The 18,323-nt window shown below is 41.1% G+C and overlaps 1 protein-coding gene across 1 annotated transcript; it reads right to left on the bottom strand.

Moving 5' to 3' along the window:
- Positions 1–1,003: 1,003 nt before the first annotated feature.
- LOC130190684 (forkhead box protein O1-A-like) lies at positions 1,004–17,860 on the bottom strand. The gene is made up of 4 exons (XM_056410233.1): positions 17,081–17,860; positions 5,880–6,071; positions 3,998–5,174; positions 1,004–3,897 (listed from the first exon to the last, which is right to left on the bottom strand). Exons 1-3 carry the CDS (start codon positions 17,672–17,674, stop codon positions 4,020–4,022), a joined length of 1,941 nt encoding a protein of 646 aa, XP_056266208.1. The 5' UTR covers positions 17,675–17,860; the 3' UTR covers positions 1,004–3,897; positions 3,998–4,019.
- Positions 17,861–18,323: the final 463 nt, after the last annotated feature.

The raw sequence follows: 18,323 nt of genomic DNA, 5'->3' as shown, positions 1-18,323 counted from the left end.
TGAAATAGCCAGCATTTACAGTTTGTTATACTGAAAGTATTATTTTACAAAAAGAAAATACACAAATGTATAACCTTATAGAAACAACACACAAGGATGATGTTTTTTTTGAACATCATAAGATGAAAACAAGGAGAAAACAAAAAAAGACAAAACAAAACAAAAATATTACACAAACTTTTCCCCATCCCACCCCCTCCCCAACAAATCATTAAGTAAAGCAACCTTTACTTAATGATCTTATCGTGACCTGTGCAACCTGGCATGACCTCTGACGATCTGGATGTGAGCATGTGGGCTTAATGACAGGTGTCCATCTTTCTCGAGTCTCACTCCAGTCCTCACAGCCAGTTTCGCTGTTTGAGATGCTCGGGAGTTGCGCAATAACTTCAATTCACGCCGGGTCATGGTGTCAAAGGTCTTGTCTTTCCTTAACCACTAAACAATGAAGTAAAGATCATCCAAAACACTAAGACTGAAGTAAGAGTTGATGTCTTTGGGCAGCAACATAAATAAACTAATGTAGATGTGGTAGCACGGCTATTATAGGTAAAGAGAAACCATTTCTGTATATAACCGGTGGGGCTAAGTGCACCACTAACCACAGGCAGTCAGAGCCGAAGGAAAAGAAAGAAGCGTCTGTCTGCTCATATATATATATATATATATGAGCAGACAAACGCTTCTTTCTTATATATATATATTTATATATATATATATATATTTATATTTATATATGAGCAGACAGAACATGTTGAGAGCTTAGATGCCATTGATGTGCTTATAATAATTAGATGTCATTATGTTGCCTTAAAATGCTCCTATGATGCAGAAACACAGATAATTTAAAAGAAATTCCTTTAAGTGCATGTGCACATTTTGATGTATGCACTGAATGGGTAACATAGATAATGGCATTATTTAAAAAAAATACCTGAATGTGTATATCAACAATAAAATATGACTGCATTTTATTTTCCCCTTGAAAAATGTGTGCAAATAATTGGGTTTCATCATTTCTTTAATGTCCAATATTACATATACAAATGCAATGCACTCTCTTTATTAAATCATGAATCTCATTTGTTCAAGGTAGCATTTTGGCCGATGATAAAAATTCTCCCGTCAAACATTTATTTCTGATAAGCTTTCACAATTGCAGACGTATACGCATTATTATGAAATATAACTATATTCTGTTTACTGAATTCCTTTCCTTGAGTTTTGTCTCAACAGATGAATTCATGTTTTTAAAGAACCTTTAAAAATATATAATTTCACACAAACACATATTCTGATTTAAAATTACTTACTTTATGACAAAATATTTAAAATATTTACTCGAAAATAATGGCTATAATCCTCCAACACATTAGAAATATCAAGGCAGATGGTGCATAACTCCCAATAGGTTTAAACAGTATCTTTCAAATACATAAAAACAAAACAAAAAGTATTTACAAAACAAATTGTCAAAAATTAAGACAAATTCAATACATTACTTACAGAGGAGAATGGCAGGAGAAGTCCCTTTAACACTTCAGTGGTAGAATATTTCGAGGTATGAGTGTTCATATATTTATTGATATGGTTTGGACTCATATATGTAAACAACCATTTCTGACACAATCATACATACAGTATAATACTTCAAGAATAAGTCATTTAAACCACTCATATACAAAAATGTACGACAAAGGAAAATAATAATTTCATTATTATAAGTCTGTGAGAACTCTTTATTGTGTGAGGCATAGTAGAAACTCTTTGGTGCATAAAAACAGCTGCTGGGAGGTAAACAGCATCAAATCATGTGCTGTGTCAGCGAAACTTTAAAAGCCATCATCCATTTCCAGTCAACTTAGGGATGTCTATCTGCTAATTCTCCCACTATATCATTCATCTTCACTGAGGTGAAAATCTAAAAATTCTACAAAATGGTTTCAACCTGATCACCGTGCTTTTTTTTCAGTTTTTCATAACTTCCAGTGTAGCAGAATGTCCTAATGTAAAAGACGTTAACGTGAGTTGGGAAGATGTCCCCTGATGGCAACATTGAGTCCCAAAAGACAAACTAAGATGTTTAGGATTATTCTTAACAGCCACGTTTTCTAAACTGCATGTAAACACTATTAATGTAAAAGGGAGCATTCAAACTTATCTACAGTAAAGGATATTGGTTTGGACTTTCAGTGAACAGTTTTTAGAAGGCGACATCTCTAATCTTTAATTTACGAAGAAGTAAATTAAATGTTAGTTTGACGTATCAAAACAAATACAGCATATCATGTAACGGTATATACATTGCACACAGCATTGGCACACATTGTTGTACAAGCAAAGTACAAAGCAAGAATCCAATTATAAGCTACAATTAAAACAAAAATATAAATAAATACCTTCATATAATATATGAATGAAAATGAACTTCAGTCAGAGATGCAGCTTGTCTCACGATCTCTAATGAAATCTAACGGTGGGAGATATGGCTGATATTCGATTAGAGTTGAATTTGATAGCACTGTACCGAGATATCTGTGAATAAACATTTAATCCGTGGATGTTCTGGATTTATTGGTGTTTGTTTCTTAGTATGCTATGTGATGTTGTCTATTCCTGGACATGTCCTGTTCTCAGTCACCGAAATATTGTCTCTGGGTCATGTTAGCTCACCATCTTAGCTATGAAAGTACACTTGGTAGAGTGCAGACCTCCAAGGTCCTGGAGCATACGGTCAAATGAGCACCAACAGGTTTAAGCTGATGGGGCCAGAAGTATACAAGTTCAGCCTTGGCAACACACACACACACACACACACACACACACACACACAATAAAGATGATAACATCTTTCAATATGCAGATGATACACTGACCTCACTAGGTTAACACTTATCTACCATTATGGGCTTTTCATTCAACCCTCAAAAACTCCCTAATCAGACTATATAGAACATATTTAGCAGGCTTTTGCTTGATTATAATGTAATATCAACTTCTCCTTTAAATATATGTGTTCCATTTTAGACTTGATACAGGACATTTTAAGCACCGATACAAAATAAACACTGTTTAATGGTTCAGCTGAATACATCCTGATCTGTTGGCTCCAAATTACCCCAAAAGTGGCTAATTTCACTGGGTGATTACTAGTTAAGAACTGATTTTAAAACCTCGTGTGTGTGTGTGTGTGTGTGTGTGTGTGTGTGTGTGTGTGTGTGTGTGTGTGTGTGTGTGTGTGTGTGTGTGTGTGTGTGTGTGTGCGTGTGTGCGTGTGGTCACACCCTAAATAGCTACAACTGTGTTGTGTCCTTACTGCAATTTCAGGTCCCACTCGTATGCTCAGCTGGGCCGACTGGCTGCTGCAAAGTTCATTCCCAAATCAAAAGGTGATTGTGTGTGTTGGTCTAATGTCGAACTGGCCACAAATCATACATTTTGAGAAATGAATTCTGCAAGGCACTCTTTTAGGTTTTGTCTTATGTAATATATTGTAATGTATATGTTTATATAAACACAAATCAGCAATAATAAAAAAATATATACATGTTTCCAGTTTTGGACAGGTAATTAAAAACAAGGCGAGTTTGCAGATGCTGACTTGTCTCTCATTCATTTTCTCTTTGCAGAGTTTACGTTTAATGCAGTTATGACTTAAACCATTTCCTCTAATGTGTCTTATTTCAGTATCTCGATCTAAATGATACACTTCATTAGTTTACTCTATTAAATATAAAGTAGTAAGATGTATTGTTATACATGGAGCTGCAACCCAAACAAGTAAAACAGTTTTTAATTAGATTTTGCCAGATGCTCTGCGGAACGTGACGGCGGTGGCTGATTTACATTTCCCAGTTTCTGGGTGAAGGTGAGCGGCGGCGGGACGCTGAGAAAAACCTGAGAGGGAAAATGGAAAATGTTCAGCGTTGAGAAAACATTTTATTGGTTATAATTTGAATACAAGTACTTACTGACACTCTAGACTAGTTAGTCTCACCTGTTGTGATCCACCATGCGTCCTAGCCTGACACCCAGCTATGTGTGGTGGTCTTCACCCTCTGGGGGAACCCATGAGGACCAGCTGTGGGGTCAAAGTTAAAGTCCAGTGCGCCGCCATCCATGAGGGTGTCATGGAGGACAGTCTCCATGTCACATTCAAACCTCTCAATGGACACGTTGTCCAGGTCACTGGGCAGCCGCTCCTGGTGGTGACTGTGTGGGTGAATAAAGTTGAGTTCCCTGTAGCCGCTGTTGCTGCCGTAGCTCGCTGAAACAGCGCTATTGTGTGTTGGGTGTCCACGCGGGAACTGCACGGATGTCCTCAGGCTGGTCATTCGAGGAGGGGCCCCTGAAAGGCTCCTCAGGGGGATCATGTTACAGCTGCTCAAATCGTGTGAGGTTGAAGGACCCTGGCTGTGTATATCTTGTGGATTTACATGAGGAACGAGAAGACTTTGAGGAGGAGTCATCATTTTTCCTCCATTATGACAGCCCATGTGGCTCTGACGGCTGTAATTAGGCATTAGACAACCTCCCCTCCCCACTTGAGACAGCTGTGCATCTCTACTGGCTTCTGCATCTGAGGTCAGCAGCTCTTTGAGGAGGCCAGCAGGACAAATATACTGGTTCTCATAAGCCCTAAAGCCCGGCTTTGTCTCTGTTCGCGTCTGCATGGGAGCAGGAGACAGGGAGTTCATCCTCACCTGGCTGTACATGCACTTACGGTAGTCCTTCTGTGGGTGCGGAGTCAAGCCAGTGGAGCTGTAGGGACTCTGAAGCATGGCAGCATTTGATGAATGTGAGGAGTCAGACCCTAGCTGGGCTTTAGGAGACATCACGCTCAGGTTGTCCAGCAGGCTCTCCATGGCGCTCTCGGAGCCATGTTGGCCCATGGATCCAGCGACCTCGGAAAGGCTGGGCAGGGTGGAGCTTATCTTGCTCCCCGCTGGCCCAGGGTACATCATGTGGCTATCAGAGTCCCCGAGGTCATCCTGTTCAGGAGGAAAAGGTGAATGGCAGCCGCTCAGCGTGCTGGCATCAGAGCTGGTGCGCGTCCTGAAGGAGCTCCAGGCTTCAAAGTCCTCGTTACTGTGGGAGTTTGGGCTTCCCAGCCAGTTAGAGTACTGGGAGCCGGGGCTGCCTGCACCTCCCTCAGCTGCTTCCTGTAGAGACATCTAAGGACAGAAAAACATTAAAGGTTACACGGGCAACAATAATAATTACCAGTGTATTATTAACTTACATCAAAATGATGGGAGGAGTTTGACATTTTAGGGAATGCGCTTATTCGTTCGCTCGCCAAGAGTTAGATGAGAACCCCGACACCACTCTCATATCTGACGTTAGCACCACCAATTGGTTAGCCGAGCAGAACATTATACTGGGAATCTTATGGCTAGCCGAGTTAATTTCCAAAGGCAGGGGTCCCCAAACTTGTTCCTGCGAGGGCCTCATAACTTTTCCCTTCTCTAATGGGGGCCGGGGTCAGTTTATAACAAAAAGTGTGACGATCGCAGGAGTGCCTAAATGTGAACATTTATTGTTTTCCAGAAAGCCACACATAACCAAATATGAATAACCCTTTCCAGGATCTTCACACATTCTATTTGACAGGGGCTAGTCTAGGATTTGCGTGGTCAGACTGGAAAAAAAAGTCATAATGCGTCTCTGGTATTGTTCAGGGGGGCCGGGCCAAATGTGGAGGCGGGCCGTATCCGGCCCGCGGGCCTTAGTTTGGGGACCACTGTCCAAAGGTGACAAAATGTCCGCAGTAACTTAACATAAATTCAGAAGAATTGTGAGAAGAAAATATTACCAACCTATATACAGATTGATCTTTTGAGTAAATGAGTGTAGTGGCAATACAAGAGAGGGTTTACCTTTTTCTTTGTGGCCCTTCCTCTGCTCTTGGTGAACTTACTGTTGTTGTCCATGGAGGCAGCTCTGCGTCGAGGTGACTTTCCGCTCTTTCCCCCCTCCGGGTTCAGCATCCACCAGGAGCTTTTCCCCGTTCCCTCGTTTTCGATGCGCACAAAGCGGCTGTGCAAGGAAAGGTTGTGTCTGATGGAGTTCTGGGTGGGACACAAGGGAATCATTTGTAAGGTATGTGGAGGCTACAATGCAGCTAGAAGCATCAACATCATTCCACAATTATTTTCCAAAGATGAAGTCTTTCTGTTCAACGGTCATTATTTTTCTCCTGGATTATTCTAGTCTATAAATGATGTTGTTGTTTAAATATTACACACTGATCCTTTTGTGCAGCAGTGAGAATGAAATAAGAAGGTGTATTGCTACAGAGGAAATGTGTATCATACTGAATGGAGAAGAAGCTGGGAGTTAAGTGTGATGTCAAAGCCAACAGATGAACAGGAAGTATGCATATGTCCATATCCTCCGTCAGCAGTATTATGTCTACTGAGCCTTTTCCAATACTCTTCACACTCTCCAGCAAAAGACATTAGTTACTTTGGCATGAGGGAGCGAGGGATGGACGGGATGTGTGTCATTTATTTTACACTAAATAAACACGTGTTACCATTGCATGACAGAAGTCAGTACAGCTGGAGTATAATATATCCGTTTTATGAACACCATGGCGAACAACTAAATAAAAGATGGCATCAAACAGACTTCATGTGCAATAATAGAATTCAAAAGATGTTTCTCCAAACAAAAGATAAATAAATAAATATATATACTGTATATATATATGTATATATATACTATACATACAGTATATGATCATGACATACTGTTTATACTTAGTGTATTTACTTTGTGTACAGTATGCCATGATCAGCTACTCAAGGTTTATTCAACATTAGTATTTGAGAGCATTTTTCACTAATATATATATATATATATATATTTATATAAATAATATACACATATATATATAAATATATATGTATATATAAACATAATATACATACTGTATATATATATTATGTTCATATATATATGCATATATATATATAAATATAAACATAATAAATTTATATATATATACAGGACTGTCTCAGAAAATTAGAATATTGTGATAAAGTTCTTTATTTTCTGTAATGCAATTAAAAAAACAAAAATGTCATGAATTCTGGATTCATTACAAATCAACTGAAATATTGCAAGCCTTTTATTCTGATTTATTGCTGATTATGGCTTACAGCTTAAGAAAACTCAAATATCCTATCTCTAAATATTAGAATATCATGAAAAGTATACTAGTAGATATTAAACAGCACTTGAATTGTCTAATTAACTCAGAAACACCTGCAGGGTTTCCTGAGTTAATTGACAAACACTCAGCTGTTATAAATCTTTTTTTTTACTTGGTCTGAGGAAATATTAAAATTTTATGAGATAGGATTTTAGAGTTTTCTTAAGCTGTAAGCCATAATCAGCAATATTAAAAGAATAAAAGGCTTGCAATATTTCAGTTGATTTGTAATGAATCCAGAATGTATGACATTTTTGTTTTTTTAATTGCATTACAGAAAATAAAGAACTTTATCACAATATTCTAATTTTCTGAGACAGTCCTGTATATGAATCACATCTGTGGACATAGAACTATGCTGGTATTTTTAAAGGACTTGTATGAGTCTCAATCACAATTGTCTGACTAAGCTTCTCCTTGTAGAATGTATATTGATGTGTATAGATGTATTTTTTAATCACATTAAAGTATTTAAACTTTTTAAGTCAATGTTGTTTAGCTTTTGTCCTTTAATTACCTGTAGTTGACGCCGTGAATTGAACATTAGAGTTTATTAGTGGTCATCCTACTTCTCCTGACTGTCGGCCATAATCATATGTTTCCTGTGATTTACAGCAAGTTTGATCTGCACAGCAGATTATTTTTACTGAAAGAGCAGATTCAAAAAACCTCCTCAATAAGAAAGGCTGTATTACTTTGGGCTTAACCAACTTTTGTGTGCGGTCACATTTGTCAGCGTGCCAACGTGTATACACCTAAAGCCTCATTCAGTACATTTTCTCTAATGCTATGTTATGAACTCTGAAAGAGACGCAGAGGCGCCTCCTGCGGTACTTCTCTCAGAAAGGAAAACCCCGAGAGAGAGACGGTCACTCTCACACAGGACACAGATGTACTGTATAGCCTGGTCTCTCTGGACAACACATGATGGTCAATCAACCGATTGTGACACATATTCAAGCATATTAATAGGATTTATTATATATTGTAGATGGCTCTAAAAGTAATCTAAATAAATAAATACAAATATAATATAGCTGCTTACTTAGACTGGAATGACACTTAAAATAATTGTATGACTAGAACAAGCAGCAGAATATTGTTTTGGCTAACTATCCCCATACGAAGGCACTGGACCAGAGCAAGTTCAAGCTCAAGCTATGCATCCACTCGTGAAGCCCGAGCCTCAGAGGGGAGGCAGCGCGTTGTGCGTGAATGAGACATTTTTCCTGAAAAAGAACGCCGGGGGGAGGTTACAGGGTTTGAAGTGAGGATGGGAAGGGCCTGACAGAGGGAGAGGAGTTTTGGGGTCAATGAGTTCACTGTGTACTGAACACAAGCTCTTAAGCTGGCGCTGACAGAGACATGCAAACAGGTCGGATGGAGCAGGAACAGAGAGCAGAGGAGAAGCATCACATGTGGCGTGCTCCCGGGTCGGTGTGCTGCCCCCTCCCCCCCCTTGTGAACCGGACTCCTCCCATTGAAATAAGGCTTCCTGCATCCTGCACATGCAGACTGGCGCTCACTGCCCGGCCTCATAATGAAACGCTCAATCTGACTCGTGTTCATTTGTGTCGTGACCTTTTCTCTCCCTTTTTTTTCTTCTTTTTTTTTTAGAGAAAGACCGGAAATGAGTCATTAGCAGAGGACCTGAGATCTGAGCAGTGTGCTGCACAGACTGCGAACCAACTGATATTCCACCAACCAAAACGACATGTCTCACAGTTGAGATCACTAGTGATATGCAAATGTCTGTAGCCCCTGATTAGTGCGTACAAAGGATCACGGGCTGCATGACTGGGCTATGGGAAGGGGAATTCTCTACTCCGCCAGAGATAATCCTCGTCTGAGACAGACCTCATCTCAGCCCAAACAGAACAAAAGACATCCCTGTCGCACTAGTTCAGGAGGTGCCCCATTCACACATTACGTCTGTGAAAGCCAGACCCATGGTGGCCTATACATTTAATTGTTGATAAAGTTCTTTATAAAACATAATGTTACAGCCCTCATCTTTTAATTAGCTTTGAAGGAGGGAAATCTGTGCACCTGTAACCGCATGGCAGATCATGTGAATGTGGGGCATTAAGAAATCTCGACACTCTCCATTGACCTTGCATGGCAATGGGAGTTCCCATGCACAGATTATGTCGGCCTGAAAGTCACATTATTGCATCATAGAGGACATGTATTGAGTCATTTCACCAGGAATCCAACACAAGCTGGTGAACAAGTTAAGATGCATTACATACAGTGCATCTCATCTCAAAGTGATGTAATATATTGCTAATTGGCAATCAGCCGATCTTGAGTTGAGGTCCACATATATTGCATTGTGTTTGCGTATGGGGTGATGGCAATTGATGTTTATGTGCTTAAAATGCATTTTCAAAACCAATTCTGCATCATACTTTGCTTTATAGTGACCGAAAATCTTTTCAGAATCATGCTTTTGGCCTTTAATTAATCATATCTGCTAAGAAGAAATATATTATATTAGTTTATATCAAGCTTTGTGAAGGAAACGCAACAAAAGGAAACAAACTGTCACTCCACTGAAGAACACGTGAGCTTCACCATTACACTGACCCTACAGGACTGTCTCAGAAAATTAGAATATTGTGATGAAGTTCTTTATTTTCTGTAATGCAATTTAAAAAACAAAAATGTCATGCATTCTGGATTCATTACAAATCAACTGAACTATTGCAAGCCTTTTATTCTTTTAATATTGCTGATTATGGCTTACAGCTTAAGAAAACTCAAATATCCTATCTCTAAATATTAGAATATCATGAAAAAGTATACTAGTAGGGTATTAAACAAATCACTTGAATTGTCTAATTAACTCGAAACACCTGCAAGGGTTTCCTGAGCCTTGACAAACACTCAGCTGTTATAAATCTTTTTTTTAACTTTATATTAAAATTTTATGAGATAGGATTTTAGAGTTTTCTTAAGCTGTAAGCCATAATCAGCAATATTAAAAGAATAAAAGGCTTGCAATATTTCAGTTGATTTGTAATGAATCCAGAATGCATGACATTTTTGTTTTTTAAATTGCATTACAGAAAATAAATAACTTTATCACAATATTCTAATTTTCTGAGACAGTCCTGTATGTCAGCTGGTGCAGTCAAGCATGACCTGGGAATGCTCTTTTCGCTTCTGACACCATGTATTTCCAGATTGCCCTCAGAAATGCAAGCCGTTGAGCAGCAGGCTGTAAATGCAATGCAGCGGAAAAAGCAGTTGTCTCTGCAGACTGAGTCCACCTGCCGCTACCCAACGTCACGGAGAATCACCCGCCGTCGTGCAACGCTTCAAATGCACCCAACGATCTCAACATCATCTGTGATCAATCACCCCGAGACAAGCTGCCGCGGCATGAAGCGACTCCTCCAACTGGACTTCAAAACAATCCCATTGACACAGCTGCTGTGTCTTGTGCAGTGGAGCTTGAGGCTTGCAGTGACGGTCGCGGGATAAGTAAACAAACAGGGGCCGGTTGCAGCGACAGGTGCAGCCGCAGTGAAAGTGGCCTCTACTTGCAACGGGTCCAAACGCTTTACAGACAGTGCAGCGACCGCATCAGAGAGGATCCCCCAGGAGATCCACTGCTGGGGACCAGATGCTACCCGAATAAGTACCACAGTATTATATCAATGATGAGGCCTGATAGTGAGTTTGAGATGAAAAACTGGAGGAAAAAAGAGAAGCACTTCCCAGTTACACTCATGTGGCGGCATCATGCCATCATACAGTTAACACACCAATAGTGACGTGAGACGATGTGACTTTTGATGTGACGTCATGTTCCTCACTTCTAAATCAGAGCTCCGGTGACTCTCCATTGCATTGTTTTTGTGGTTGCTTCTGCCCAAAGGTTATGAAACAAAAGTTGTAGTGAATGAGGAAACACGTGAAACAATTGCACATAAATCAACATCACATTAAAAGTGAAATACGGATCTTTTTGGGTGCCATTGACTACAAAGGGTTCAGCTGTGGTACGCTTCATGAGCGGTTTGTCGTCCGCCCACGTGTTGGCTGAGTCCCCTGAGACTTCCAACTAGTTGATTGTGTAGCTCACAATGTCAATGGACAGATTGACTTCCTCTTAGTGATATTTGGGTGATATATCTGAACTCAGTATGACTATATTATGTTTTTTTAAAAGGTGATAGATATCACATTATAGGACAAATTCAGCTGATGTTTATTGTGTTCCACTGATGAACATTACATATATTCACATATGTAAAAACATTTTTACTGTACCAAGGAAGAGTTTATAAAAATAAGTCAGACTTTTGTATGTTAAAAAAAGTCCTGTAAATAGATTTCCCCAAGAGTTCAAGGAAATGAATAATTCAGATGTGTTACATACATATCTGAAATCCCCTACAATAGCAATCAAACAATTTTAATGTATCAATTAGGACATTTTTCAAAGTAAAAGTCCTAAATGTTTAAAGAAATCGGTCATTTCTTTAATGTTTGAGGTGCTTTATATATGTATTTCCTCATAGTCCGAGGCAATAATGCTACACAATAAATAGAATGCTTCAATCGACACCGTGATCGGTGATCGGTATTATCGGATCGGCAGATACTGATTTCAGTGATCGGTGATCGGTATTATCGGTGATCGGCAGATACTGATTATAGTGATCGGTGATCGGTGATCGGCACCAAAAACCTGATCGGTGCATCTCTAATACCGATACAATTCTGCTAAAAAATACTACTGCAGCCATATTTCTCATTCCTGTCAAATGCAAATGCAAGACAGGAATATAAGTTATTCTCTTTAGCAGCAGCTATATCTCCAGCTTCTAAATGAAAAAGGGATAAATCATCTTCTTGGTAAAAAAGACAAAAACTAATCTGGTGTGACAAGAGTTGACCTCAAATGAGTATGGCTAATGTAGGCTACTGCTTCTTGATGTGATACTGTATGATGGCTCTGGGTGCAACAATACAATGACATATGACGATGAATCAAAGCCGTTATCTATAATAACTGCTGTCATATCACTACCTCCCCAAAGCAGTCAGGGGGTGTAAGTAGGAGAATAGGAGAGCAAAGCACTTGCAGAGATTGCAGTAAAAGGGCAAGCCACTTCCTGACAGTGTCTTCCTGTGCACCCCTCCCCCCTTTCTCCTCTGACCCAGGAAGTACAAAAATGAGCATGCGGCACCTGAGTTGTTCTGTGACATGGCGGTAAAAAGGCACGCAGGAGGAGAAGAGCCCTCCAGCTCGGTGTGGAGGCCACGTCGCCTCTTCATGGCTCCCGGCACAATGCAGGCTACTTCATTAACACTGAGCATCAAGCTGAGTGACCTACTTCTGCCATGGCTTCAAAGTGGGACTATGAAAAGGAATGGGGAGCTTTATGTATTATACGCTCAGCGTTCAAGAAACAAGAAGAATACAACTGTTAAACATCCTCACGTGATGCACGATGGATTAAGAAACAACCTCCTACTCAGACATACTAAGTTTATTAGAAACTTGATCTCTAATCTTTCCCAGCCTAATCTTGAGAGTGACACACATTCTTTTCACACTTTACAGTGTAAAGAAACATCTGATACTTACTTCAGGATCTGACACTATAATCTCAGTTACCTCTGATCCTGTTTCTCTTTCTTCACACTATATTTCTTATTCTCCTCCCTCGACACCCATGAGTATTACCCTGTGCGGGACTGCAAGACAATGCAGAAACGCAAATGCCACAGATTCCACAGGCTCCAACACGTGTCGACAGCAGACTGGACTCAGGCCTCAGCCCACAGCCAGCAAGTCAGCTGGCTGCTCCCCTCCTTCCCTCAAGCCACGGTGGCTCCTCTTCGAAAGCCCCTGACCCGAGCCACCCTTTCTTCATGGGGTTACTTGAAGGTTTTATTCGGCCTATTAAGTTTGGGACAGTCCTCCCTTTTTAACCTTGTGATCCCAAAACAAATAGCCGGCGGCCTATTTTCAGGCCTATGTCCCCAAACATAGCTCATAAACCAACCATTAAACCCCTGATTGATTACAAAATGTTCCATTTACGCAACAAGAAATGGAAACTCAAGAATTTCCTTTCTCTGAATGTTATAGACCACTGTGAATAATATACAGCCATTCATAAAGGCACAGTGGTTGCTTTGAGCTATAGATGTCAGCATGATGACGCAATTCTGAGTCTGGAAACCGTGTTAAATGTCTTAAATTTCTACATGAGCATACTAACATTTGCTAAAGTAATTAGAAGCTAAACACTGATTATTTTGGTGTAATTGGTTTTCAAGTATTTGGTCATAAATCAGTGTTCAGAAATCAAGTGTTGGACAGACACAATCAAAAGTACAATTCACACTGAGGGCAACACAAAAGCGTGTGTCACAGATTTCATGGCAGTCCATACAATGGTTGCCGAGTCATTTCACTTGAAACCACAAATGACGATGTAGAGTAGAAAATTCAGTCTGCATCGAGTTACAGAATACCATTTCCATATCTGAAGCCACACGACTAATATATTTTAACTCGGGTTATCTACATAAACTTCCATTTCTGGTTGTCTTTGTTGATATAATAAAAAAGGGCCTTTTCTCAGCTGTCATCTGATCTGGGGAATGTGTTCAATTGGAGGTAGAGTGAGCTTTTCTACTCAGCTCATCCAGAAAAAAGAGTCAGCAATGTCTGTCAAGTCATATGCAAACATCAGGAGCTTGACAGCACAATTGACAGGCTACTGATTGTAGTGTCGGGGCTCTTTTGACATCCGCGGTTAATCATATAAGAAAAAGAACCGTCACAGGGTTTGCACACATTACTGCAAGCTGTCACTAAAAGCTATATATTAATCCATAAAGCACTGGTCCATAAATATCACAACTGCCTTATATCTGTGCATCACTACAAACCAATGGCTTTTACCCACTTCATAACCTTTAAAAAGTTCAAGTAGCTGTTGGTAAAATAGTTTCTTGCAATTTAATAAACACCTCCCAACAACCGCTTCAGTTAAACTGAGGATTGTGACTTCCTGTTTGATTGTTTAAGGTCACAGTTCACTGAGAAAAACAGTTGCACTCCCAGTAAGATGGTAAAGTACCGTGTGTGCTGTATTCTGCACTCATAGACCCACCAATATCCCAGGGGAAGCACGTCTACCAATTGGCAGGGGCCTTGTGGTAAAAGGCGTGATGATCACCGCACAATTTTTTAGAGGGAAAAACAAAAATGAATCTCCATGACATGAGGGAGACAGGAAGCTCTCGCTGCGGCAGCAGCGTCGCCCTCGCCCTGCCCTCCACCCACCTCCAGTGTTCTAGGTGGAGCTGTATAATCACTGAGGTTCAAACACAACGCCCTCCACCCACCATGAGGTCTCTGGCTTATCTCTAACTGTCATTACAATCACGGCACCACCTCATGCATGTGGATCGCAAAGTCAACACACGGGCCAGGAAGTGGCACAAAACACAACAACGAGCAGGCTGAATATTTATTTACGCCTGTGGCGGGAACGTTGAAATGGAATAAAAATGACTTCACGTATTAGACGGGCAAACATGATCCATGTACGGTCTGTCCCATTAGTTCCTTCTCTTTTTCCAGCCCTGACCCGCGTGTTTTGCAAGGCAGGGATGGCACTGTTTTCCATCCACTCCGCAGGAAATGCATCATAGTTCATTGTGAGGGGACCGTCGTGTTTTTTTAACAGGAAAGTGTAAAAATAACTATAAGCCGGTGGTTCCAAGTCCCAGCCAAGCATGCCAACATTTAGGAATGCAGAGGTTGGAGTGGTGATGTGTTGGTTTAATATCAAAGATAAACAGGCTGGTGCTGTTGTTATTGAGGCATTGCTGCTGCTGTGATTGGCACCCAATGAAAAAAAGGGCTACAGTAAAAACTATTTTTGATTGTTGTAGATATAGAGAGTTTAGCGACTTTTCCTTTCACGGTAGATTCTAAAATAAAAAAAGTAAGAAAGATTATTATCTATAGATATTGGTGCTGAAAGGACATTGGCCGACAAAAAAACTCTCTGAACTCCTTCACCAGAAGGCCTGAAAGAGGGCAGGGAAGGAAGTGGACGGATAAAGAGCAGCAATCCCTTTCTCCAAGCTGCAGCATCCGCTGAGGAAACTCTAGAAGACAAGGACACAAAGATATGAGCACACAACTCAGGAATGGAGGAAGTTTGACGTTGTTTCCCAGCATTCCCTTCTCCCAAGCCCCTTCCCCTCTGACACACTCCCCAACACTGATTGAGCTGTTTGTGTCGCCTCCTGTTATTGTTGGGGGGGGTCCAAACACTTTACTCCACGACGCTTCTTGGTAAAAACCTGATTGCTATCCCACCAGCCAGTGCGCCCACTCTCCATGGGACCGAGTGCAGCTGAAGAACTGCAGAAAGACTCAGAAAAGGAGGAGAGGGAGTTTTAGCAGAGCCATAAAGTCATTATGGAAGCTGCGATCAAGCTTTTCAAAAGCGGGTGTTAGACAGTAAATGTGTCTTCACAAAGGCATTTCTTGACATAACTTATTACGTCTCATGAGGATACCGGGGTTACTGGAAGGTCTGGAAAGATGAAATATGAATTGGGCTCAAATTGTGGTTTTAATTAGCGTCTGCTTTACTTTCTCTGTCTGCTTCTGCCCCCCTAATTTCTATCCCTCACGGCTGAGTAACTTCCTCACTCGGCGAGACAATATTAAGACCTGGATTAGCATGTCTGGACAGGCATTAGGCTACCGCTTTTCCCGAGTGCTAAATATTTCCAATACATTTCCAAGCCACAAAGCACAGCTTTGTAAACGGTATACCAGTTTTTCCATGGGAGTGGAAATGCTGCATAGACCATGAGTCAGCATGTTTTGTGGTTATACTGGATAGAGTGTTGCCCACTGAGGTTATTTCTCTGGAAAAACTAAATGTATAATCTGAAATCTGTGTTGATCCACATTGTTCTCGTGCATTAATCTCATCCATCAAACCAGATTTCATCTGTTGCTCAGTGAAGCCAGCATCTCAAACCTCTCGTTGACAGGTGTATGATAAAACCTCATTTTCTGATATCCCCAGTATTCTCAATACTAAACAAATCCAATATTTTTGCCCTGCTGGACTCCAGGATTGTAGAGAGAAATGTCCTCAAGCCCATGCGAGGTGTTTACAGTCAGACTTGCTGGCTGGTCCTCTGGTGTGTTTCCTCACTGGCACAACACACTGACAGAGGAAACCGCTCCACAACGTCAAAGGTTACTGACGTACCAAAGTTCAGCAGACAAACTCAAGAGTAACTATTCAGCATTTTGAAACCCTGTTCATGGATTGTAGAACTTTTTTCAACAAGGAAGACATATTTTACTCTGGGAGATGGGAGAGATAGTACAATATTCCAATTAGTAAATCTTTTCTGATGAATGTGCACTCAATATTGGCCAGTTCGTCAATGAGCACATTGAGATCATTGATGTCAGTGATGTCATGGTATATTTGGCTGGCTGTAGCAAAAAGAGTAAAAGTTCCGCCATTATTTATTTAAATTATTGTGATTGTCTTATTGCGACATATTAAATTGGCTTTAAAAATGCCTCCCTATATCTCCTATAATGCAACAGTATGTAACAGAATAGGATGGAGCCTGTTTGTGTCCCGTGTTGAGGTTTGCCTGCTGGTTTCTGCACGTTCAGATTAAGGTCTGGACAATATGTTGCTGCTGCCAAAAGCATTGAATTACACCTTGTTGGTGTTTAGATTGTTGGATTGGCGTTAAAGGGGTTAAAGGTCAAATCTCGACCATCAAACCATCCCAAGTTCATCCCATTTCAACATGATGCTTGAGTACACTCACCTTCCAGCCCGCGGAGCTGTTGCTGTCTCCTTTATCCTTGAAGTAAGGCACATTCTTCACCATCCAGTCGTAAATCTGAGACAGTGTCAGTCTCTTCTCGGGGGAGCTGTCTATCGCTTTGGTGATCAGGTCGGCGTACGACATGTTGCCCCAGGCGTTGCGCCGGGACGAGCTGCTCTTCCTCTGGCCGGAGCTGCCCAGGGGTGCGACACCCGGAGGAGGCACCTGTTGCTGCGGCGGCAGCTGCGGGCCGGGGAGCTGCTGCTGAGGATGAGGAGGAGGAGGAGGAGGAGGATGGTGGTGGTGATGTGGATGCACACAGTTTCTCTCCCGACACCGAAAATCATTGCAGGGCATGTGCGGTTTCTGCTCTGCATACTCCTCGTAGTCCTCCTCTAACAAGCCGAGGTTACTGATGAACTCGGTGTTTCCTCCCGGCTCCTGCTGCACCGACGGAGCCGGGGACGACGTGTTGGAGCTGGCCGGGTCGCTGAGCTCCGGCCGGGGCAGTGGCCAGGTGCAGGACCGCGGCCGAGAGAGAGGCTCAAATTCTGGGTCTATTTCGACCGGCTGTGGTGGCGGTACCTCAGCCATGTCTGAGTCGCTCTCACGTTCACTCAGACACTCACATACACGAAATAAATAATGACTCGAAAATCAACAGGTAAAAAAAAAAAGAATGTACAAAAAAAAGAAGTTTCCAGTTCTAAGGTAGAAGATATAAAGAGAGGTTTGTAGTGGATAAGTCAGATAACTGTTTCGTTCAAGGTCTTCACTGAAGTTCACACCATCCTGCACAGACTCGTCGCAACTCTCAAGTCTGCCGCTCTGTCAATGACAATCGTCCAGAGTCTGATGCTGCGTTCAGGGCCCACTAACAGACTCGGTCTTTTAGATTATTCAACTTCACGGTGCGTTTGAGTGCTCTTTGGTTGGTAATTCCCATAAGGACTCGGTTTCAGATGAAATGTGCATTTTATGTGCAATGCAATTATGTATGATTTTAAGTTTAGCTTAGTGATTAAGTAGAACATCATTAATTACTGGACTCGTCTTCATGACTCCTCAGATTCATTAGAAAATGTGGCTTCTGGAGAAACGGGAGATTCAGGAGTTTAACATCTCTAGGCATGAGTTACTGTGAGATGCTGCCACGGCATTACAACCATAACACAAATGAAAGTTTGTATTGGCTCAACAGTGAGTGGAAATACAGTAGGTATCCTTGCTATTAACAACATAT

This window comes from Pseudoliparis swirei, chromosome 3 (assembly GCF_029220125.1).
Source record: "Pseudoliparis swirei isolate HS2019 ecotype Mariana Trench chromosome 3, NWPU_hadal_v1, whole genome shotgun sequence".
Taxonomy (NCBI): domain Eukaryota; kingdom Metazoa; phylum Chordata; class Actinopteri; order Perciformes; family Liparidae; genus Pseudoliparis; species Pseudoliparis swirei.
This window is presented reverse-complemented; position numbering and strand designations above follow the sequence as displayed.

Excerpts from the sequence above, each read along its gene's own strand:
- LOC130190684 (XM_056410233.1), bottom strand. The coding sequence starts at position 17,674 with ATGGCTGAGGTACCGCCACCACAGCCGGTCGAAATAGACCCAGAATTT. Across the intron at positions 6,072-17,080 it reads ACAGCTCCGCGGGCTGGAAG|AACTCCATCAGACACAACCT; the intron begins GTGAGTGTACTC and ends TGTCCCACCCAG. Across the intron at positions 5,175-5,879 it reads GAAGGGCCACAAAGAAAAAG|ATGTCTCTACAGGAAGCAGC; the intron begins GTAAACCCTCTC and ends TTCTGTCCTTAG.